Source organism: Amblyomma mixtum, chromosome 2 (assembly GCF_055824585.1).
Source record: "Amblyomma mixtum isolate Tamu chromosome 2, ASM5582458v1, whole genome shotgun sequence".
NCBI lineage: Eukaryota > Metazoa > Arthropoda > Arachnida > Ixodida > Ixodidae > Amblyomma > Amblyomma mixtum.
In genome coordinates, this window is record NC_143013.1 from 215035530 (window position 1) to 215060976 (window position 25447).

The 25447-nt window shown below is 43.3% G+C and overlaps 1 protein-coding gene across 1 annotated transcript in view; it reads left to right on the forward strand.

Annotated features, from left to right (window-relative positions):
* LOC149362527 (phosphate-regulating neutral endopeptidase PHEX-like) overlaps positions 1 to 23649 on the forward strand; it is a 51404-nt gene extending 27755 nt beyond the window's left edge. Inside the window, exons 12-22 of the mRNA XM_089569743.1 lie at positions 2004 to 2114; positions 2734 to 2811; positions 2891 to 3000; positions 6105 to 6163; positions 8255 to 8306; positions 10423 to 10490; positions 11105 to 11235; positions 13118 to 13183; positions 16810 to 16917; positions 18250 to 18326; positions 23526 to 23649. Of these exons, the coding sequence (XP_089425869.1) occupies positions 2004 to 2114; positions 2734 to 2811; positions 2891 to 3000; positions 6105 to 6163; positions 8255 to 8306; positions 10423 to 10490; positions 11105 to 11235; positions 13118 to 13183; positions 16810 to 16917; positions 18250 to 18326; positions 23526 to 23649 (984 nt within the window). The remainder of the gene's footprint in view (positions 1 to 2003; positions 2115 to 2733; positions 2812 to 2890; positions 3001 to 6104; positions 6164 to 8254; positions 8307 to 10422; positions 10491 to 11104; positions 11236 to 13117; positions 13184 to 16809; positions 16918 to 18249; positions 18327 to 23525) is intronic.
* Positions 23650 to 25447: the final 1798 nt, after the last annotated feature.

Genomic DNA, 25447 nt, shown 5'->3' on the forward strand with positions numbered 1-25447 from the left:
TAAAATCTTCTGTGATGTGAAAATGATTTGAAAAAAAAAAATATACCGAGGTAGGCATGCGAAATGAACGCATACAATAGTTGTTAAAACGAACGCCATTCAATTTTCACGGCACCTCTGATGCGGCTGCAGAAAGTGTACTTTCGTTACCTGCGCCCGGAATGTTGACTGTCTTTCAGAGTGCATAAAATATTATTTCTTCATGCGACGTCAGCATTTACTGGAATAAGTAAACTAAAAATGCTACTTGAGAATTCCAAACCAGTTGTGAGTCATTACATGGATATATGAGGAACCGGCAAAAAATACATAACGGCGAAAGTCATAATTTTTTCTGCCCATTCCGACATAGTCCTAAAACAATCTGAAATTGAAAATTTTGGCCATATTGGACAATGATTTCCGCCTGAAGGGGATGACTATCAGGATAAATCAACTCTTTATTTGTAAGTGCAGGGTTACATTGCAGTGACTATAAGTTAGAACCCGAGAACTCGTGCAAAAGTTGAGTGGTTCGTATTACTAATTATGTCATGGAAGCATTCAAACAAATGCAAAAAAAATTATCTCTTCTCTAGGAAGCCGCAGTAACAGTTTTGCATTCAACGTACTGACAAAATATGCCGTTTTAGCCTTGTAGAAAACTGATAGGAGTTATTCATGCTTGGGATGTGTTGCGGTAGTGCGTTCTAGTGCTTAATTGCAGTATATGTTAATCATTGTTGAACATAATTAGTTTTATTGCGCGGGGCGTGCCGAGTCACTCTAGATGAGTGAGCAGAGCCAGTTTGCAGCTGTTTTAGTGTATCGTCAAAGTGAATTTGCCTAGAATAGGCTATCAGCTTGGCGAGATGTTTTGCATGCTTTGTAGCGTTCTTCTAAACAGCTCCTATACGCTTGTTGTTCATTTTCGAACAACTTATTTTTGTGCCTGAATGACTGTATTGCGTTGTACTGTTTTGTCCGAACCTTTTTCTCTGATGACTGCAGTGCCGCATTTTTCAAACTTTTTCAAGTAAGGCAGGGCGTATAGTGCTAATAATCATGGTTGTATAGAGATGGGGGTTTTTCAAAACAAGATTCTTGCTGCTTTTTGCAGAGGAATAAAGTAGCAGAAAAAGCGATTCCATCTGGCACAGTGACCAGCAACAATCTTGAAACTCTTAAACTGTGAAATGTCAGCTGAACGAAAAGGAGTCGAATAATTTTCTCGAAGAGGGAGTGATGTAGAAAGTACAGTTAGTTCGGCCGGCAGGAAACGAGCAACTAATTTAGCCCTTGCATTTTGCTTTGCACTCACTGTTATTACGAGCTCAATGCTGGGCCATAACTGAATGAGGTTCTGTGGCCTTTCTCCATACTTTTGCAATCGTCTATTTTTTTGGAATTGCCGCCCGGGGTCTCAATTCGTGTCATGGCGCCCGTGCGCATCTCACTTTCAGTACCTGCATTATTGGTGGTTGTTTCTAGAGGTATGTTTCGTAACTGTGAGCTAGTTGGCATTGCTTTTTCTACGCGCAACAGATATTTCACTTTTTATGCTTGCGTGCAACTAAATGCTTAAATTTCTCCCGCAGTTGGTCACTGAGACACAGTTTAGTGCCCTATCATCAATACCGCGTTCGTGGAGCGTCACTGCTTACCGCATTACGTAATAATATGTCTTCTTCACAGTTTATGTTACGTGTGGTAATCTGCACCACACATCTCCTAACAAATAGTCGTCGCTGGGTTTATTAATGGAACGGTGCCTCATGGAAGTACGAAGGCATACACGGCTGAAGTGTCTTAAAATGTGTATAGAGCAATGTACAATTTCCCGTTCCAGACGATTTCCTTCCGCCACGTGTAGTTCAATAAAAAATTGCATGAAAAAGCAGTTTCTAAAGCGCCTTGTTTTGCCCGTGAACAATAGTGCCGCCGCCACTGAATTGTAACTGGAGGGTGGCCCCTAATGCTGCATCATTACCATGCTTCCACAACACATTCTTCCTATGTTTTAGCTGTGGATCAAATTCTTCAACGTTTACCGGAAGATATACGAGAGCGTGGACTACTCGTACGCGTACAGCTACCTGACTACAGCAGACGCTCGAGTGGAGGCTTACAGAAAGGTAAACGTCTTTCCATGCTCATATTGCTAATACGTGACTACATACATCACCAGAAACCTAAGCTCCGATTCTCTAATGCTAAGCCTCGACCGTTCGTAAGCTTAGAAGGAAAACTGTCGTCAGAGATCAACGTAATCCACATACGTGCTTAAAAAGTTTTCCGAGAAGCAACCAAAGCGGGAATGTGGCCGCTTTCATGTTTTTGTTGGCTTCGGTCAATTTGGCGATACAGTCACACATACTTGTTTGTAGTGTAATATTCAGAAATTAACTTATATTTAAAAAAAACATCGTCGTGAAGGAAATTATTTATATATATGAGACTTAAACAACACTTTTAACGTCTGATGCTTTTAAATAACAATAGCCCTGAGTAGCACCATATTTTGCAACACAAAAAATTAAGCGAAAAATTAAGAATCGAAAGCTTTTTGAAAACAATTGGTCAGTGGAGCGAAGAACAGAGAATCAGTTGGCATGATTCTCAATAATATTTTATCTCCGAACTTTTACCGTACGGTGCACAGAAATTTCTTTTTTTTGTGTTTTTTTTTTGCTGCGCACATCACATCATGGCGTTAGGAATAGTGATGACATGCCGTTTCGCTCTGCATTCCAGCTCAAGGACGTTCGGCTACAGCTGTTCTTCATTAATGCCACCATGACTGACCCTCTTCTTAAGCTGTACGGTGGACAGGTGAGTGCCAGGAAAGTTCGCTCACGCTTTGAGTTTCTTTAGCATTTGACGCTGGAAGCCTTTATTTTAAAATCAACAGGAAACAAAAATCAACGTCAACACCCCCGTGCCAGGCATCTACCAGATGACAAAGCACTACTGGAACAACTACTTTTCCATTGCGAAGAACGGTCGAGAGCTGGATATTGCGTAAGTCGCCTTCCTAGCACTTTCAGTAGAGGCTAAAACAGCTGGGGGCTAAATTATATTCCCACGTACATCCTACCGACCAACCATAGAGAAATAGTTGGTGTAATAAATCGTACTGATCCAGCTATTCACAAATAACTTTTGCAAAACGAAGAAATCTACGAGGGAGACTGCGGTGGAACGCTCTGTAAACATTATTACATCTGATTCTGTAACAGCAAGGTATCATTATTTCAGAGCATTCGCAATTTTCTCAAATCAAGACCTGCCCGCGACATCGCGCTCCGCTCAGAAGCACGATATCCCAACCTCTGACGAAGCTCAGGGGAGAAGCAAAGATATCAAAAGCAGTTAAGAACTAGAGAGTATTTTATTCTAATTAGTCTCACAGAGATGACAAGAAAAACTTTGGCCTCGTGACGCTCACTCTAACTGGGCTTCGCTCGCTGTAAAGGCGAGAAACGAAATAAAAGAAATTACCTCGATATTATTCGACAGAAGTGTTTGCCACCTGGGCGCAACATTTGTTCAAGTGAACGAGAAGCCCGACGTTGTTTGTTTCTCCGCCCGAGTGGAGACAATTGTAATCTGTGCGTGGTATTGAGTTTCCCTCTGGAATGCAAATAGGCTTCTAGTAGAAATGATAACTTTGACATAGATGCAAAAAGAGCAAATTTCACTTTACTACTAAGAGAACTGGCGTGCTAGTGGGCGTGCATATGTTTGCATCAATAGGACCCAGGCAAGCTTTGATGCACCGGTCAAAGGCATGATCATGCGGAAGTTGGGGCTAGCAAATTAATTTTGAAAGCGCTCTAAAACAAACTATACCATATCGAATGAAATTTTTTCGATGATCCGGCTGATCTCTAAAACCCCGTCTTTATGCTAACTCAGCGTTTACGCCAAATACTTTGTCTACGAGGTTTGTTGGGATAGTGGCTTTTGCGCCTTATGTTCACAAGTTTCCGTTCTAGGCGTTAGATGGTTATCATATCTATTATGTCGATATGTGGAGTTGTATAGCGCAAAATTGGCAATATTTTCGATCATTTTCCTTTAAGACTAAGGCGGTCATTTTGCCATTCATTCGTTACGCTTCCCTTTTACTTCGAGTCTATGCGTTAAATTTCGAGCTCTCATTACTAAGCAGTGGTATCTTGCATGCGTAATTCTGAATTTATTCAACTATTTTTGGTACATTTTAAATGTGTAAGCTTTAAGTACAAAGCCCATACGAAAGCATAAACCCGCCCGCTTACCTTCTTAGAGAACCTGCACCCTTTGTAAAGCTAGGGGGTCTGCAAGTAGCCACCTGAAACAGCGCTCCGATCAGCCTTTATTTTACAGGGGTCGAACTAAATTCTCCGAAAAGATGACAAATATTTCCGGATAACTGGCACTACATGTCATCGTGCCAGCCGTATCGAGAGCAGTCTGAGTGAGAAAGGCGTTTGTTGTTTATGAATTCGGTGAAAAAGCTATATTGCGCCCATTGTAGATTTTAGAATATTTTCATTTATTTTTAATTATTTCACAATACTGCCAGATTCCTTTTAGCAGCGAGAGCAGTAATGGGCAGAGTACAGTGCATTAGCAAACTGGCACGCACGTGGTTTACATTCGGTTATGACAGGAACATAAACAGATTAAAAGGTACAACAAATACATCACAAGCGACGCCTGTGCATAGTTTACAACACAACAGGCAACACATAGTTCACAACAGGCCTCAATCTTCGCCTCAAACAAAGAAGGAATTTTATTATCTATTTGGCGAGCTAGCTATAAATGCAGGTCAAGTATATATTAGGACAAAGCGCAATATCAAACCTATATAAAACCTTAGTGCGACGTCCACTCCTATACGTAGTGCTTTCAGTTGGATTCACACATTAGAAAGACTCCTTTCTCTGGGTCCTGCGTTCTTAGCTTTCATTGTGGTAGCTTTTCACCGATATCGCTGGTGACTCTGCAAGAAAATCTCTCCGAGGTAGACTGAAGACAAAACATTTCAATGCCCTGGCTGGAAGCTGTAGGACAAAAGTTAGTACTGAGCAGAGTATATCTCTGCCTCTCTTAAATCAAGAAATCTAGCTTTTCGTGACTTTTCCGCTTTCAATTTCTCATTAATGAGGGAGCATGGATACATTTGTCTCTTAATCTCCATCTTCAAGTTACGGTTGCGGATTTTTTTTGGCTATTAAAAAGCCTAGTAACGTGCAAAAGGTTTTCGCTAACGTAGAATGACATATGCTGCACCTGTCTGGGTAGCAAAAAAATGACGGCTTTGACGCCGAGACTCCTTCTCGTTGTAGAGGAAGTGCCAGCGGAAAACCCTCAGCAATAGCACAACCACTTATTTTTTTTTACTTGAAATATATGAGGGCGTTGAGTATTATCGTTAAAGGACTATAGAGACATTAAATTTTTCCTTGCGTGTTTTCTGCTTTCAAACGATGCGTTAGACATTCATATACATGGAGCACCCTGTGGTATTCGTGTACGACCACTGAATAATTTATAATTGAATTTTTTCTTGACGCTGTTTCGGTTTCTGTTTCATCAGTCGAACGATGACTGTGACGCGTAGTTGGTGTTTAGGTTACGTGAGGCATAAAAAAAATCGGCTATATAATTGCTGACAAGCCATTTCTTGTCATTCCGTGTTTCGCAAGAGGCTGGATTAAATGCTCTAGTGAATTAAAATTACATATCCTGGATTGTATTACTTTTTCTAGTGGACCACGTGACCAAAAAATTTACTTTACGTAACAATCTTCCTTCGGTCGCTGAAACCGAAACAGAAACAGCATCAGAGAAGAAATTCTATATTACATTATTTAGCGGTGGTAGGCAAACACGATCAGGTAATTCATATATTCTAATGTCTAACTAATCGTTTGGCAGAAAAAAAAAACGCGCAACAAAACTGTCTTTTTAAACTTCGTTTTCCTGGGGAAGTTCTAACAACTGTTATGTCAGAAGTCGTTCTTTTCTTTCCCTTTGAGAATGTTCCGAAATCTCAATCGGCTTGCCGAACACCCTATTATGAAGGATAGATGCTCTTCAACAGGTGTGTGCCTTTCTGCGTATCTTTGCAGGTACACAGGGTCCATCTTTGATATCTACAGCACCTATCATTACGACCTAAATTCTCTGTGTGAGTATTGCCCACTTGATTAATAATTCCCACAACTTGCTCGCGTCAGTGCAACGCTTAACCTGGCATATAACAGACGATAAAAATTAGTAGTTGTAAACGAAGTTAATTCATATTCCCATACAGGTAGGCGCAGGGAGGTGCAAAAATACATGACAGACAGAGAAGAGGACACGGGACACACACGTCGGCGCACTTACAGCAGATGGTTTATGCCTTGCTGCACGGAATAAATACGTGCGGGCAAGTTTTTGTATTTTTTGTCATTTTTCATTTGCATTTTTTTAAGTCTGTTTCTGGGTGCTAGTCACATGCTCACACATAATTATTCCGTGCGACAAAGACTAAACCATCTGTTGTTAGTGCGCCCACGTGTGAGTGCCATGTCCTCTGTCTGGCGTGTATTTTATGGCGCCTTTTTGCAAGAATTAATTCTTATGTATGCTCTATTCACCAGCAGATCAAAAAAATCTTTCAGAACTTGTGCACTTTAACTGAGTTGGGCAAGGCAGTGTTCTTCGTATATGACAGTATGATATTGTAGACAGCTTAAGGGAGGAATCGGGCAAGATATCTGAAAAGAGATAATAGTTGTTACTAGTAATGCAGTTGTCAGAAATGTCAAGTGCGAGTGGCACAGTGCAAAGTTATGTTGTCAAAGGAAGGAAGTTGCTTCTTCCTGTACCACCACTATAGCCCAGGTAGCTAAGAGGGGCGGCCATAAAACAGAATGTGCCAGAACGGCGCCGCCCACCAACTGTACAGAGCTGGTTATCTGTTAAGGGATGAAAATTGCAGCATTATTTAAGGATTTTCATTATTAAGTCTCACAAACATACTTCCTGTTCTCTGACTAGCTTTTCTATTTGCTTGTGTCCAAAACTTATTTTCATATTTACTAGTGAATTAACTAAGATATTCGCCTTTTTGTACAAACTAGTTGCTCCCTTTCATATCGGAGGACCCTGTTCATAAAAGCGTAGTTAAATCTCTCCACCATTATGCACTACACGTCGTTCTTCTTAACATCTCCAATCGCAATAAGACCGAAGTTAATGGCGGCTGCTTGCGTAGGCGCAGCACCTGGGCTTGCACAGGCTCCTTTTGCAGCTCCTGTCTACACTGGGCGCCATTTCGAGTCCAGTAGAAGCTTCCGCAAACCCTCGTGTTTATTTGTTCCCAGATCAGCCCTGCGAGACACTCCTGGAAGTGTAAATTCGGCACTGCCTAATGAAAAGCTCCATAGAATTTTTTTTCTCTTCTCACAAAATACCCCTTTATTTGTTTGTACTTTAACTGGTATTATTCGCATCAATTCGAGCCACAAGGACTAAAACAATATTGGTGCTACGACAGCACCTTCTGAAGTAGTATGCAATCACCGGTTGTCAAGGCAGCCTGCGGCTGCAGCGAAAACAGCAGTCTCGCCATACTGCAGAAAATTTTTTAGATGAGGACAACCAATTTTTGTCGTATTTTGGAACCGACTGTCCTATTATTTCTGACTTAGTGAGTAAAAAGGTAATTTCACTAACAGTTGCATATTTACGCAATTGAGCTGACGTACCTTCGTGGGGGGGGGGGGGGGGGGGGGGGGCAAAGTGTTTCCAGCACTGCTTTCGTTAAAATTTTATTGATTGAAGTGCTACTGCGTAATTAAGTTTTTACGTTAAAACCAGAGTGGGCATGCTCTGCAGGCCTTTCATAGCCTTCGCCAGTGGCTTCTCTCTCCGATTGCATACAGTTTATGACATATTCGATTACGTACTCTTACTCTTAAAACACAGCACTTATAGTTAGAAGTAACTCTGATTTCCGCAATATTTCTTGCGCGCGCCACATCATGTTCGGTAGTGAAAAGTGCACTAGCGAAAACATAAAATCTACCATCTAACCCTTGAACAATATTATAATGTACTGTAAACGAAGGTGTCGCAATCTGAAGTGGCGGCTTAAGAAGGGGAGGCGGAGAGGCAGAGGAACTATCAGAAGATTCGTATACAGAAAGCACAATGTTCACAGATTTTGTGAAAAAAAAAAGCTGAATGAAGTGCTTTTATGGTACAAACAGGATTACCGCTTTTATTGCAGACATTTCCCACGGCGCTTTCCATGGACCGATGTATGCAAGAGACAAAAACTTGTGAGTGAACGATTTTTTTTTAAAAAAAAGGTTATAGGGGACAAGCGCAAGCTGCAGTGTATTTTTGTACGTTTTCATCAGATCACGCGAAAATGTGCTGCCTCAAGATATTTTCCCCCTCGATAGAAACGTCACGAACTGTGTTTACTCCTGGGGTATGGTATAAAATATTGTAGTTAGCGTCCTAACCTGCCTGTGGCAGTTGGCCGGAGACTTTCTTTTCTCGTTTTGGCTTTTCCGAAACCTAGGCTCTGGCACTGTCGGTGACTACATCCTATAGTCCTGCAGTTTTTCGCCGTCTTCCACCTTTTTCTTCTCTCCGGCCTTTTCCTTCTTTTTGCTTTGACGAAAGATATGATGTTGCTGAGAGCATAGCCTAATATTTCAGGTTTTAGGATTGTCTTAGGAAAAAAACGACAGAAACTGTGCTTAACAATTTCTACGGAAGAGTCATAGCAAACGTTCAAAATGGTGTGCGGGGGCTGCCGCTGTGCCTCCTTCCCGCATTGTCGACGTGCTGACAAACGATTAAACACTTGAAGGCCATGGTACGGTCCCGCCCTTGAAGGTTGCCCCAAGGGCTGCTTAAAATCAGAACGGTTGGTGCCGCTGAGCTTGATGCCAAAATTTTTAGATTGCTGACCTGCTTTTTTCATTTCATGGGAAGAAGGAGGTGCGTTTTGACGTGAATACAGCGTAGAAGGTAGCATTTTTTCGTCAATTTGTCTGAACAAATCTGCTCAGCATCGCCGTCACGTTGGCTGAGTATAGCAAGAAGCATTTCGGTCTCCCGTGCCGGTCTGTAGAATTACCAGCACATGTAGTACTGTTGGTACCATTGTGCGGAATTTAACCTACCGCTATATTATACAGCCGGTTTACCATTTACAAAAACTAAAAAACGTGTTTCAAGAAAAACTTTCTGGAAAACTGGCGCAACATAGCTAACTCCATAGATAACACGCAGGCAATTTTCTTGTTAGTAACTAGTGAACGCCTTCAGACATGCTGAACATGAAGAACTGAATGAAAAAGTTTCTACCATGCTGTGAGATTGTGAGAGTGAATAAACAGTCTGGGCTCCTTTGAAAACTCCACTACTGGACTGCGACTGCCTGATGTTGAGACCATTCGACGAAAGGAAGTTTTTAAGCCACAAGATCGTCATGAAAAGTTACGAGTGAAAAAAAATTGGTTACTCTTTTTTTTAACTTTTTTTCCATGGTACAAAATTGAGATCATATGAATCAAGGGCCGAACAAAAGATACCACCCTGCAGGGAGTTCTCATAAACGTAAAGCAAATGTTAAAAAGTATTCCGTATCGTAATAAGGATATTGAAACAGTGTGACTTGCAATGGCAACGAAAAGGGCACCTTCAAATTAAGTAGCTGACGACGTTTCTGTAAGGCTCGGGGTGTTATGAATATATTCCTGCTGCATAAGCTGTAGCTCAGATTTTATTTACTCTTTACAATGCAAGGAAAACTTACATATTTTATTTTAGAAGCGTTCTTCCTTCGTACGCTATCTAACCTGTATAATTTAACCTTTTGCAATCTGCGTAGTTTTCAACCTCGCTAATCTGTCCGATTTCGCAAGTTTGTTCCAAGGTAAAGCTACCGCTATGCTGTAAGCAGCTAACGGTGCTTCTGCATTCTGTTTTCTTTTGCGGTTGACGCCGCACCATTCTTGAATCCTTAGTGGTCCTTCATATTCATTTATGCGACCGACGTGCTCGAGCTACAGAGCATTCAAGTAGACATACAGAGCGTCTGAAAAAGTGAGTCGCATCAAGCAGGATATAAGCCCATGCTTCAAAAAATATGATCGAGGCCCGCTGCATTATCTTCACTCAGCCAGTTGGGTTTATGCCAACGTGAGTTACCAGTTCACAACTTTTTGGTTGGAAGTGGGTTTGAAGATGAGTTTCTGTGGGTTTCCCTATGAAGAAAAAAATGTAAAGGATGCACGAAGGGGGCACGTAGACCTTAAATGATGTTTCTTAGACGTCAGTGGACGAACTTTGAGGTCGTATGCCATCTTTAGTCCCGCGCGGTGAAAGAAACCTATAGAAATCACTTCTCATGACGTCTGCAATGTTTTTTTTTTCTAGGCTACTGGACCTAGTGAAGAGCGGTTATCGAATTGGCAGGAACCTTCTGAAAGCGATCGACGAAAGAGGTGAGTGTGACATCTAAATTTGTCACGTATAGCGGTGAAAAGAGAAATGCAGGTCAAAGCCCCTGATCATTTCAGCGATGGCCTAGTGGTTTAAGCATCCGCCTCGTGAGCTATAGTTGCCATGTTCTATTTCTTGTACTGCCGGGTGTTCGTGGTATCGAATGGATGAAAACATCTGGTCCAGTCAAAGGAATGAAACGCACGAAAAGCCTAGTGCTTGACCCAGCCTGTGACAGGTCAAACACATTATCTACTGTGCTCTTTGGCTGAGCTGCCCTTGCTGACCTTGCCCTTGTGAAATCATCACAACTGGCTCACTGTGGCAGGTGGTGACCTATCCTCCGGATTGCGAGCAAACTGTCCACCGTAGCAGGTGGCAGTTAAATGATTTGCCGCGATAGGTTGCACAGGAAGGGCAACTTTGGTTTCACAAGTCTCAACGGTAGCTGTGCTTAAAACAGCCACCTGCCGTTGTAGTGGAGCATTGCTTAACCGCTGCACCACGGCGCGGGCATTAGACTCCATTCAGCTATGAATGTAAATGGTAGAGTATGACCTTCGATGTGGAATGCTTTCTTTGCCTGTACCGCTGCCTATTGCTGTCCCTTCATCAGGAGGTTACATCGACTCCGACCATGTGCGCGAGGACTGGATGGGGTACTACACCCGCCAGAGGCTGATGGCCAACAAGCAGTGCGTCTTCAAGCAATACGCGAACAAGCGAGTGGCGGAGAGCCGCCTCAAGGTAAGCTCCACTCTGCCCCTTCGGTCACCGCCTATCGTGGCGGTGAGGATTGCGTGGCGACTTGAAGCAGACTCAAGCTGTAACCCTTGTAACTAGAGTTATTTGTCCCATTGTACAACTACTTTGAAGTTAAAGGGGCTGACCAGTCATGCGACTGCGTTCTTATGGTTTGCGTTTTACTTGCTTACTGCTGCTTTTAGTAAGCACTCGTTTTATGAGGGAAAATTGACGTAACTAAATAAGTGCACATATTCCTGTTGTGAGCACCGAAGTTGTTTTTTACATTGAAATGAGGACATGATGTAATTCAGAAAAAATATTAACTGTGACACATTCTTGAATAGTTTGCCCAGATTTCTGACTACTGAGTGAATGAGCAATCGCTGGTTTCCAAAGCTCAGTAGATGAAAGCCTTAACTAGTTGGCAGCCACATTAATGCAACCATGCTGAACTTATGTTGCCACCCTATTGCTCTCTGAATCGATGCTGTCTAGGATGCAGTCAGGCGACCATGTGTGTAACATTTATTCCTCTTCACCTAGCTGATTGCATTTTCTAAATTTGAATGAAATTCAGATTCAAACATATTCATACATGGAACTCTTGCGACAGTAATCCAGCATTGTTTTAGAATGGATGAAAATTGCACACTGCGTTATCAGACCGGCATGGCACAAAATTTGTCAGTGTGAGCTAAGTCAGTCCATGCTCACTGTCCCAAAAGGGCTGCTTGCCTTTGCTCGCGGTAAGTTCCTTGTAAAATGTCTTCCGAGAGTCAGAGAGATGGACATCGTCAAACATGTTTTAGTATTGTATTTTTACTTCATTCAATCATAGAAAGCAGCGAAATTTTTATTCAGTGACCTTTTCCACTTCCTGAACAGAACGTGGGCATTACGCCTCGAGCGGCAAAGTTTAAGCGTTATGTTGAGTTTAATGCCACATAGGCAGCTAAGGCTATCATGCGCCGAGCACACAAATTTTAAGCGCTGCTGTTTTTCACTAGTTACCTTTTACATCGATCGAAGTATTCATTGGAGTAAGTTCGAACATCTCTTGTTTGGAGCACTCCTAGGCGCACTTTGAAAGACCATGTACAGAAATGTGCTTTTTTCAAAGTTGGCGTACATAGTTAAGATAATTTCTAATAATAAATCATTGTAACGTAGTGATTAACAGTAGGATTTAACCAACGAGTAGTTGTTCCATAAATGCAGATTTTGATAGAAATGTAAGACGTCTTGTGACAACGCTAGAATTACGCTTAGTTTAATGAAGAAATCATCGAAATTTGCACTTCATTAAAACTTTTGCAGGGGGCGTGAACTCCATTTGCAACGACTTGTTAGATTTTCTGGAAAGAAGAAAGTATTCGTACCAGTCTAGAAGTGATCAGCAGCATTCGCGTCACATCAGCAGTATCTTTTCCAGATTAGCACGCACTTTGTTTTGTTTTTCACATATAAAAAGTTTTCAAACCATGCGTTGGAACAAATTTAACGTTCCGTCATTTACACTGCTCGAGGCTATAATATAGTCAGCAGGATGTAGCGGGAAGTTTCAAAATATTCACCTGTAAATGTGCATGTTCAGCTCATTTCGACAAGTTATGAAGATACTGTAAGCATAAAACAGCTCGACAAATTTTTAGCTTTGTGTTTTAGCTCACTGTTGTCGCCGCTTTTAGTCGTTTCTAAATGGAATTCAGGCCCGTGTCAAAAAGTAATACGATCGTCCCTCTCAAACCGCCACTTCTTTTCTGATGCTGCACACTCTTGTAAGCCTATAGCTCTTGGTTAGGCATATTTATGTTGACTGGTTCTGTGCGTGTATTTTGTCTGCATTTTCACTGATAATCAATTCTTCCTCGGTATGTTGCAGATGAATGCCAACGCTACCATTGACGAAGACATGACTGATGTCGCCATCATCACACCGCTCCTCAGGGTGCGTATACGTAGTCGGCCACAGCCGCAGCAGTGTGCTGAAGTTTTAATTTTATATCTATCTGCGCGCAACAACCTTTGACGCTGTTAATTATCAGTGCAAAGAACTAGAGTGCACGAGCGCGTACAATATAACACTAAACCTACTACCTCCGTAGGTAAAACACCGAACGCGAAATACAGAGTGCCGTGGGTTTGGATCGCTCTGGTGGCATGTGGTTCTATTTCTTCGGCTGTCCAATAAATTGTATTTAATCCATAATATTATAAAAGCATTAGTGTCTGATTGATGAGAGACACAGGTTAAAAGTAAAAACATTTATCTATGCTCTCTGGTTTAAGCGACTGTTGACTTTCTTCATACGCGAACCGGATCGCAAAACGATGTCAGTCCGTTCGGAAACGATGTGGAAAATTGCGCAGGATTTCAGCTTGTTTAGTTTGTCCGCCCATAGTTAAGATAAGATCTGGGAATTTATCTTCCAGTTGCACATTAAGTAAACCTTATCATTTCTTTCTTCCGTGCCAAATCGCAAATGGATTTATTAAACATATGCTACACATCACTTGACAATTAATTATTCATCTACATCTTCTGTGTGGTTCCTATTTCATCTGCATCGAAGTCCCTTGGCATGGTTTCAGCAGGCACTGCAGAATTCTTCGATATCTACTATTTGTACTCATTAATGCATTCCTAATGAAAATGTTAGGTCTCAAAGAAAGAATTATTCGACGGCTCTTTTTTTCTCTCCTTTTTGTCTGCAATTATTTAAGCCTTCACACTTAAGCTTTAAAAATGAGCCTCGTGAAATGTCTTATATCAGTGAGCTAAGATCTTGCGATAATGCGAGTGCTGAGAAGACAAAAGGGGATAGCTCCAGCGGTCACACCTGTGCTGTGCTTTTTTTTTCCAACAACTCCAGACGCGACAACATTCCGATGCTTGCTCTTTTGTTCCCGGTTTATGTGCTGTGCTACTATTGGTGGCTTCAGGACTAATGCATAATGAGCGAAGGGTAGGGAAAACAGGGGCTCGGCATGACATACATGACGGAAGCCAGCAGTCAGCGAAACCAAGGAGCATGTGGGATTTTTTTTTTTGACAATTTGTGGTGTTCATGAATCGAAGTTTAGTGGAGTAAATGTTTATTTTAAAGATGATTGATGAGAGAGAGGAAGAATAAACAACGACATGCCACCGCTGTGATGTTAACCGACAACCTCCCAATTTCACGTCCGATTCTGTGCCAACCGAGCTACAGCGAAGCTGTCCAAGCCTCTGCTATCGGGGGTATTTATGTGTAGCATAACCGAACCTTGGGAGTGTTTATCAGCGAGGAAGAAGACATGGACTTGCGAAGTCGTTTTAAATTTACCACCGCGAAAGACAAGGACATGAAGTAGACAAAAGCCCTGAGTAGCAACCGAAGTTAATTGAAGCAAACATAGATTATATAGCTATGCCATGCAGCACCACAGAAGACACAATCACCAAAAAGCATACAGAGAATCAAAATTCTTTAAAGGGGCAGTGAGGAGAGCTCTATCAATATTTTTTTATAGCAAAATCCGATAGTTTGGCATTTCATGGCTTTGTTGCCACTTGGCCGGCAGCGAAAGATGCATTTATTTCTAAGAAATTTGGATTCGAAGTTGAAAAAGTTTTTCCCGCCGCTCTGATTCAAACTTGGGATTCTCCTATGACGACACAAGACTAAGTGATGTGATACATGACGTGCACATGACGTAACGCAGACTCCGTGATTTCTGACGGCCAGCAGTGCGGCCTGGCAGCAGCCGAAAAGAAAGCTACCGCCGGCAGCACGTTGAAGGCATCTATCGGCTATTGCGGCAGTCGCTAAAGTCGCTTCGTTTACGTTTGCACCGGCGTTTTGCCAGCATTACGATGAATCCCGTTCTCGAAGTCGTCAACGAAGTTCTAGCAAATAGACACTTTTAGCATACCGTATACCTTGTTACCGCAAGCGGAATACCGGCAGCCCGCCTACTGCCGGTGAGCAGGCGTTGATTGGTCCCGATGCTGCAGGCGCGCGCGTAGAATGGATGGATAGGAGCGCCCCCTTTGAAACGGGGTGGTGGCAATTGCCACCATGCTCAGCTTTTCTTTATTTATTATTTTTTTGTTTACTGTGTTGGCAATTCTCATTAAGATTCTCCATCACCTTTGCCTACGGTTTCCTACAATTCTAACCTTATGCCACATCTCTGCTTTTCAGCCACCAATCCTCCAATCTCTTTTTGCTGACTTGCACTGCAGATTTATTTACATGACCATTGTTATCTTTAAACCCTAGGGCCTCAGAAAGAGTGACTGTGCCTGCATCGACATCCGGATGGATACCATCACATTTGATTATGAGGTGTTCAATTGTTTCCACAGATCTACCACACACTGCACATGTGTCATCTTCTTCGTTAAATTTCTTTTTGTAGCTGCGCGTTCTAAGACACCCTGATCTAGCTTCAAAAAGTAGGGCACTGCCTCTTGAGTTATCATAAAAAAATTTTTTCCTCATCTGCCTTTTCCAGAATCGATATAGTTATACACTATGTTTATTTTCCATTGAATTCATAAAATTTTTAACTTCCGCGTTTTTAACCTGTCGTTTAATGTTCTTTCTTTCTCCGTCCTCATGACCGGCATACTTACTGGTTAGTTTTCTAGTTCTTTTCCGCCACTGTGAGTCAACGTTCTTTCTGTCGGATACGTAGCGCCATCTGGCGACGTCAAGGAGATTTGCGCATGCATTGGCTGCGCCTCAGTGATTTGTGACTTCTCGTGTTCTAGTGTTTCTAGAACCATTGGTTCTAGCAACACTGTTTTGTCCTATGACGTCATCACGCTTGTACTTGCGAGTTTGGCCTGTGGCGGCGATACCTGTATTTTGGTTCTTGCTCTTTTCTACGTTACAAGAGCTTTGTTGTCAGTATGAGTGGCGTTTTTGTAATCAGGAGCTGGTATTCTGCCGATACAAGCCAGCTTCAATTTCTCCTCAGTGTCCCTTTAACGGCCCTGAAACCCGCATTGATCGAAATAGCCTAACTCCTTCCTGGTTAACGCAGGGCCGTTAGTTTATTTTGATTTTATGCATGCTTTTTGGTGATTGTGTGTTCTGGAGTGTTGCTTGGCGCGGCTATATAATCTGTGTTTGCTTCAATAAATTTCGGCTTCGAGGCAGCGCTCCTCGTGTCTGCTGCACATCCTTGCCTTTACGTTCGTCAGTTCAAAATGTCACCTTGCCAACTTACCCAGTTGCCTATTATTACGGAAAAGGGTACCTAGGGCGGATTGGAAGAACCGGTCAAGAGCAACGACAGCCCATCATTGCACGAGACCGACGCGTTGCCCAGTCATGCTACACTACAAACAAGCTGCTAGCCACACCTTAACCGTTGTGATATTTGCAGGAAGTCAGAATGAAACTAAACAGCTACAGTTCCAGTGGATCTGCATTGAGACTGAAACCAGAATACCACGCGTATCGCATATCTGTGCGTATTGATTAGAGATAGCATAACGAGATGCGGCACCTGCTAGCAGTAATCGCATTCTACTGGTATTATTACGTCAGATTTTTTTCCTTGAATTCTTCCTCCATGCAGTTCTACAGAAAACTGATCTACGAGAAGGCGTACCCGTTCCCCGACTACAGGCTCCAGGGTCTGCACCACGTTTCCTCCGATCAGCTTTTCTTCTACTCCCTGGCAGAGGTGAGAGAGGGCGACCAGTCGTGCTTAGTTCGTTGGCGCTAAACATAGCCTTGCGGGATGACCAATAATGTGTTGTGCGAAAGGTTTAAATATCTTTATTCGTCGTCCTAAGTTGATGCGACGTTTTTGAGATTATCCCATGTTTCACTGATGTCAGAGCTACGCTTCCTCGTAGTCATTCTTTGCTGCTGGCCTCCGAAGCAAAAGAGAAAAAAATTGGCAATGGCTTAGCTGCCGTATGCCAGGATATACATAGTGAGAGGTAAAGGTTTAACTTGGTTACGCCAGGCCGCAACCTCGGGGTCGGACGAGTTGGATTCTCCAGTCTCCAGCGCCGCTTGGCAGCGGGTCGACTCTCCTCCTCCATGGCAAGCGGCTATACCCCACGGCTGTATCACCCTGCATTTATACGGCGACGCAGCCTGCTTGCGCATGCGCAGTAGCGGGCGCCGTGCCTGCGCACAGCTGGCGACATGGAGTTTTTTTCTTCCTCCATGGCTGGCGAGGCGGCGGCGCGCGTAGTGTCGTCACTCGGCTCCTCGCGCACGCGCAATACGGCACCTGTTGGTGGTACGCGAAACGGCTAGACTATGGCCAATGTAGCTCTCGCTACGAAACACGTGCTGTCTTTTTACTAGTGTTCTTTTGCAAGTTAATCGTTTAGTTCAATTTATTTTGCCAGTGCATAGATTTTACCTGTACTGTCGATGAGAAGTCAATAAGACGCTCAAAGTGTTTTTCAGCGTCGAGTTCACTGACATCCATTGTTCTGCACTACTTTTGGCCTGCAACTCTCACTAGAAGGCTTTGCTAAGACTTTTTTTCGGTAACTTTGCTTTCGTCTGTTCCTAGTGATGTTGTTGAAAACTCGCGCTCGGAAGGGAATACGCCATTAGGAAAAATTCTGTCTAGATTCGCAGGCATGGTGACCATGCATGCAGAGCAGGTTTCTAAATCCGTCAGAGTTGCTGAAGTTCTGCTTTGGGAGAGTGAGCCATGGCCTCAGAAACTAATTGTACCGACAGCAGTAGCTCTAGTAGTGAATAACCGCTGCTGTTGAGACAGAACTATCCTGTGACCGAAGATGCGCCTTTGCCAAGAGGCAGTTCCATCATGCAAGCAATAGAAAACAAAAAGCAGTCTTCGTAAGCATTAATTTCTGCCATGAAGAGAGACGGCTTTCCCAAAAAACTACGAGCATTACACGAGAATTTTCATCCCTCTCATTTGATAATGTCCATATGTATAAAGTCACTGCCACCTGGTGAACTTTCTAACACGTCACTGCCCAACCTGTACTTTGTGCTGATTTCCTTATTTTGTGTCTTTCAGTCATTCTGCGAAAAGACCACGCGTGAAGCAGTCGACGAGCTTATTACCAATGGAACCTTCAGCCCCAACAAGTACCGGTAAGATGCCACTATCATGTGAATTTATTTCTCATTTTTCTAAGTGTGTGTCTCAACCAAATTTATATAAAGATGAAGTGGTATCAGAAGGTATGGTATTTATTTTTGCCTTCGCGTTTCACTAAAAGTATTATCCTGAAGGTTATGAGTGGTCTAGAAAATTTTAACTGATTTTACAAAACTCGTCTTCCTAAACTTGGTCGGATTGCGCTCTGAAGAATGGATTGGTGTTTGGGGCACTATCTTTGAAACGGGAGCATTCTTCTATGGCTCTACCTACTGTGTCAAAGTTACAAGAAAAGTTGAGAGCAGGAAAATAATTGCATAAGTGACAGATGAGCGGAGCGGTGCGATGGAAAATGTAGCGTAGATGCTAAGAACACTTCAATAACGAGGATGCCAGGCCGGTCCCGCTCTTGAGTCTAAGGAGTGGTCTAAAGGTATTTCAGTAAAAAACTATTGCTTGCGAAGCATTTTTTTTCTGCCTTTTTTTTGTACGAAAACATTCGCTTACGACAAAAGAATAATGAACATGTGCCACTCCTACACTCGATAAGCGCGCGCTTCACTATTTAAGGTTTGCTTTCTGCCGGCCTCCTCCACTGCGGAAGTAGAAACGCCCCGGCATTGTCTCTGTCGGTATGTTCGCAAACCATATTGCCGCGCTAAGCCATTTTGCCCTTCGGGTCGTCTGTTACTTGTGCTAATCTTTTTTACTAACCATTGTGCAATATAGAAATGCCCTTTTGTTTAATTCAATTTTTTTTTACTTTACGCTAAACAAGTTTTGAATAATTTAGATCAATACCTTGCTTTTAAGCAACCGTTCGTCTACTAACGTTTCCATCAGGTGCGTCCACAATGCCCTCGTTATCCCTCGACCCTGCATCCTTTGGGAGGTGACTGCGCCTGCTTTGACTTCTTGACATACTGCCACATTCTCGCCGAATATGCTTAATTTGTGCAGAATTGCAACGCATACTGCACGTATGTCGTCCTTCCTTAAAAATTTGTTTCTTCGCATTCTAAGACACCCTCATGATGCTTAAAACAGCAGTGCGCTGCCTCTGAATAATCATAGCTCTTCAATCAATTTACCCGTACACTTTATGGAAGCAATTCCATTTTAAGCAATTGCGTCTCAAGGTCGGCGTCACAGATTAATCGACACAAGCTTCCTTTCATATCGGGGTGGTGACACTGGCGATGCCGGTTAGAAGAAGCTATTACATATTTTTGGCGGTGAAGCGCCAAGACTAGACGTTTAGGAAGAAATTTTAATGCGAATCCTCGAAAATTCTGCATGTATGCCCATGGCTGTCACGTTGAATAAGTTGCGTATGATGCGTTCACTTAATTACGCTTTCTATAATTGGTTAGAGAAAGCATCTTGATTGTAAATATCGAGTAAGCGCATTATTAATCACTTTGCATGATTTGAAATGCTCTTTCACAGGAAGTGAAAAACTCTGTAGTTTTTCATAAATGCGCCTTTGGTTTCCGCGTGTGATGTCAATTTTCACATCCTCTGGGCAATATTTGATAGTCACGTTCTTCATGGGGGCACTTTGTTTTCTTACGAGTTCATTACTTCGCAGTCGTGTTCGTGTTTGCGGCATGTGGCATGCTAGCTTACTGGGCCTTGAAATACCAAACAGCGCATCTTCCCTTATTCTGTGCTGCTCCACTTGCGCGTTCTTTGGTACGCATTCTTGCACGCGCATTGCGCCGTTGATAAAATAGCGCTCGAACTCTCCGTGAACAAGCAGCCTGGAGAAAACTCCAAACTACCGACACCTGCGTTAACTCCATTATTTTGTCAGGAGAATTGTCTCCCAAATAATGCAAACTGTATGTACGGGAAAAAGCCACCCTAGCTCATATGCTATACGGATGTCTACGGGACAAACCGATGGAGAACTTGCAGCTCTCGAACCCTGAACAGTGGGAGGCCGCGTTGCTCTTCTTCGTCCCGGAGAGCCAACCACAGGCACTGAGACGAGCCATAGAGGTTACCGAGCTCCAAAGGCTCATGTCCACCTGACAGGGTGTAACCTCCCCCCTCCCGCCACCACACACACACACAAACACAATAGTCTCATCAAGGCAATCTTTTGGCCGACGAAATAAAATTTCACCTTCGCCACCATGTCATGAAAGGTACTCAGAACAGTCGACTTAGTTTCATTTATTACTGTCCGCATGTGTGACGCTTCGCCTTCATTCGGCATGTGATTAACATAAATGTTGAAAATTAAAAATTTCGCGTGTTGCGATGTAAGAATGGTTTCAATAATATTTAAGAGCGGTAAATGTTAGTGCTTCTTGGCGCACTGAATATGTAGCTGGAGTAAAAATTATCTTCCGAGGTTGCCCCGCACAAATTTTGATTCTTTTATTAAGACAAGACGCAAGCTTGAGTGGCAATTAAACTAACAAATATTAATGTATTTTCATGCCTTGAGGATTTATTTAAGCGTTGTTACAAGAAACGAGTATTACCGTTGTACTCTTGACAAGAAAAAAAACTCATCCTTCACTTGTGCACGCGTTTAAATTTTGAGGCGGGAATTCATGCACGGCTGCATGTTCGCCTTGGAGATACGGCTCAGTTAACTGTTCAGCTAATCCGTAAGAATGAAAGAACTGCTGAAGCGACGGTATGGAAAGCAGCTGCACTTGGCTCATCGGACAGACAACTCCGGTTCACTCTGCATACCAATTAAATTTCGTGCCCAGGTCACGGCCTGTTCTGTTTTCTAAATTCCTGAGACGCCCTCCAACGCACCAATATTGCCTTCAATCTTTCTATGCAAACCAAGAAGTTCAGCAAAACGCTCTTCACGCCGCTCAACATACATTGGCCGGCTCAGCCCCCCGCGAGAAATTCATTTTCTACCCGGCAGAAAAACAACCTGCAAAGCCTCTGCCGACAACAAGCTGACCCATTGCATATAAGTTCGCGTCACCTTTGGTTGTGCTTACTCCTCCGCGCTTTTACACTTGCCCTCCATTCGCTCTATCTTCACCGGTGATTGGCCAAGGGCGCCCAAGTGATGTACTGCATGGTTAACGGTGGTTTTATTTGGTTTTGTAAAAGGATAAAAGATTCAGCGCATGCGCAAGGCACGGATGCGTCTTAGCTGAGTGCACTAGTGAATGCACTAATGATTTCTCAGTTACAGAAAAACGTTTTAGTACACCAAAAAGTCAACATAACCGAGGTGCGAAGATTTTTTGATAGCTTCAAGCAGTTTACAAACGGGGACAAGCTGTGGCCACTGCTGCGGCCGCTCGAAAGCGAAAACAATCAAGGAGGCTTGAGGAGAAAAATTTGGGGGTCTCTTAAGATTCGCCTTAGCGTTATGACGCTATAGTTTTAATGGCTCCCATCAGTGCCCTAGAGCCCTCTGCATGCTACTTCGGACACACGAACACTTGACGCATCGTGTTCTAGCTTTTCTGTTGTCTAATACAACTCAAAATCAAAGCGACAGATGCGCCTCAAAAGAGGCCCTCCAGCCGATGGCGTGGTCCGAATTTCACGACGCCGCGGTTATTTCGATTTATCTGTTTTTATTCCTCATTCATCTGCCAACCCCCGAAATTTTACGCTAGCTGACCCCGAGGGATCGGTCAAGGGGGAGAATTGCCGACGTCATTGCCTGGGCGGGCTCCTTTGAGGGGCATTTGCCGCTTCGTTTTGGAGTTGTATCCTACTATAGCGAAGGCCGCATCACGCGCGCGATCTCTTGGCCAGCGGCGCTACGCGGCGCATCATAGTTCTGGTGGGCGCCGTATGTCGGCGCCACTACACCAATTAGTTGTGCCAAGCTGCACACCGCCAGCCAATCAATGTTGGGTTTTTCGTCACGGCGAGCTTCGACGACGCCGATTTTCTGCATAACTGTCCCTTAGGACCTTTCGCTATAAAATCGTTTGGAAAGGGGCAGTCTCGCTACCTACTCAATATACAGGGACGTGTATACTGAGTAATCTGGGTCCCTGTGGTTGAGAACTGCAAGTAGGAAGCTAGGAATTGTCACCAAATACTGGTGCAAAGCCAGCATGGAGATAATTATCTGCGATTACGAAATAATCATATATGTTTTTCTTCGATCAGAAGCGAAATATTATTTCGTGCCAATCTTTTACTCATTAAGCCTTCAAATGAAATTTCAGATGCCGCGTTTGTGGAACATTTTTAGCTTAAGTTCGCGCATTGCTGGCCTGCGCCTATATACGTTTGGAAGTAGCCTGCGCTGCCTTAAGCTGGCTAGTTCAGGCTCACGTACTATAGATCCCTAGACGCACCGCACTTTGTCCACTAGTTTTTAGTCAGTAATAACATACTGCCAAAAAAACAGAATTTCATCCCTTGTCACTACGCATGAACGTCTATTGTATGCATGCACACGTTTTTAAATACGGAAGCAAACCATTGCTATGAATATAATTTCTGAACAAGCACCATTCCTCGCCCTGTGCGTCTTCCTAAATAAAAATTAAAAATGGCCTTTATCACTCTGGTGGTCCAGTTCATCTGTGTCCTCTAGTCGCTTGGAGTCCTGCAAGATGAAAATTGGCGCGGGAAAAGCCACGTATGCCAACTGTTGCCCTTAGTGTACGAGAGTGTAGTCCTCAAAAACGGAACGAATATACAGAAGCAACCTGAAGTGGCGTCACGTTTTCGATGTCATCACGGTGAAGTGTGATCATCGGTTAGTTTCCTCCTTGGCAAAGAACTGCTTGATAAAGTTAAAGGGACACTTCATGACGGCAAATTCAACAAATTATTTCGCAAGTAACCTACGGCGCGCCAAGACAGTGCTCGACATTCGCTTCAAAACTACGGTCACGGAGTTTATTTTAATGCAGACGTCGTTTGACTCTAGTGGCAAAAAAATTTTAAAGTTGCATTTTCGCAGCAATAAATTCCTTATCCTACTGCCGGAAAAATATCAACGTACCCAGAAATAGCCATAGAATCAATTTCTATTCTGAACAAAACTGAATTGAGTTGTAGTCAGCTTCCCTTTAAGGTCGTTGAAAAAAGGATTTTCGGGTGTTCTATGCAATGCTCCCATGCAGTGAAATGAAAGTGAACCCTCAGCCTCAAACTCTACTGCATAGTGAGCTGATATGAAAACAAAACTGAGCTGTGTACGTGTTCTCATCAGATTTCCTCCTCTTCTACAGCATCAACAACCCTCTGCGTAACTCGGCGCACTTCGCCAAGGCATTCGGCTGCCCGGAGTCGAGTCAGATGAACGCCGGCCGAGACAGCTGCGACTTCTGGTCTACGTTTCGCAAGGACTTTTGACCCAGCCCGAAATAAAGCTCCACAGTTGTGCACAAAAGCAACGACTTCTGATACCATGGATATCGGTGTTTACAGTGTTCCGTACGAGCGCCTGAGAAGAATCCGGACATTATTCGCCTAAATATTCGGTGCTCATCTAGAGTCAATACTGAGGCGAAAGCCTTAATAGCAGCGTTACGAGAAAAGCCGGCGATCTGTACTAGCATATTAGTGCGTGTGCGCGCAGATGGTATAGAAAATCCAAGCGATGGCAAGCAAATAAGGTGACGTAATCGTAAATAAGGTGACGTAATCGGTGACGTAAATAAGGTGACATAATAGGTCACGCAAAGCAAGCCGAGCACCAACACTTCAGACAATAATATAAATGTCGTTCGTCTATATACACCCCCCAGACTCACCTCAATGTGGCTGTTTTCAGACTACATTCGTACCAACATTGTGAGCAACCATTTGTCGTCAAGCGTTCCGGGTGATGTCATAATATTTCTCGCTCAATGCCTTCGCAGACTCTCTGCCTCTTCCCCTAAGAATACGGAGCCTTTCGCTCCGTATCAGCAGCCCGAATTCCCACGCATGTAATAGTAATGATAGTAGTAGTAGGCGTAACCGTTGAGTGGTTGACATGAAAACTACTGAGAGGGTGGTCACCATGAAGGAGGAAGTGAATGGCAGAATAAGTGGAGAGGGGCTGCCACGTAAACTAACAGGGAGGTAATTAACTTGTAAAGAGGAGGGTATGGCAGCAGCATATTGTGGGGCAACCTTCGGGTAGTTACACTGGATCAAAGAGCAGGGTTATCAGGAAAGGAGGAAGGTATGAAGTGAGGAATGAGCAACCGGAAGGCGGCTGCCACGGAAATCATATGAAGAGTAGTTGCTGAGGAATGAGGAGCGAGAGTATGGCTAAGCGGAGGAATGTAGTACATTTCATCCGCGACGGCTTTTGCAAAAGGTGTTACCCGGCGGGAGGGTCACTGGCTGTAGCATCCCGCTAGGCGCAGTACGAGTATGTGTGGAAAAGTAAAAAGAGCGCGATATAAGTGAAGAGATATGGAGTCACTCCACCTCAATACATCGTGAAATATAAATACCTCAGCAGCTATCATTGAATTTCGCGTTACACAGTGCTAACCATCCTGAGATATTTTTCTTACTAATTTTTGTATTTTATATAATCATACTGGAATGAAGATGATACGGCACCGCCACCAACGACGACGAAGCGCTAGCGCCGCCCGTAGAAGGCTCGTGCTGGAGAACTACCGCTTGTGTGCCGGTCCCTCGCCCTGCTGGTTCCTAGACTTCTTGCGCCAGGGTCTTCGTCGCCGGCGCTTGAACGTGCCAATAAACCGCTCTACAATACCTTTAACGTCTTGAGGGAATAAACACCGCCCCAAAGAGCAACCGTAAACAACAATCTTAGTATTCTGAAGTGTTCAATATAATATCATCGAGATTGCCTTGAATGAGGTCCAGAGTTTTGAGGTACATGAGAGTGACATTAACATTTAAACTTGATTTGCGCAAAAAAAAATAAATATCTACTCAAAAGCTTACCAGAAGTTTTGTTTTCTCAGGAGAAAAGTGGCTAATGCGACCAAAGAGATTAAATTAATTTCCTACAAGACGTTTATGAGGCCCCGTTATCGAATATGCGAATACTGCATGAAGCCTACATCAAAAGTGTTTAAACTAGAAAAAGGAAATAATACGACTGATTTCAGCGTGTTTTTTAAGTTCTATATACCCAGTATGGGTATTTATGGATATGAACCAGTAGCAGAAATATTAAAAG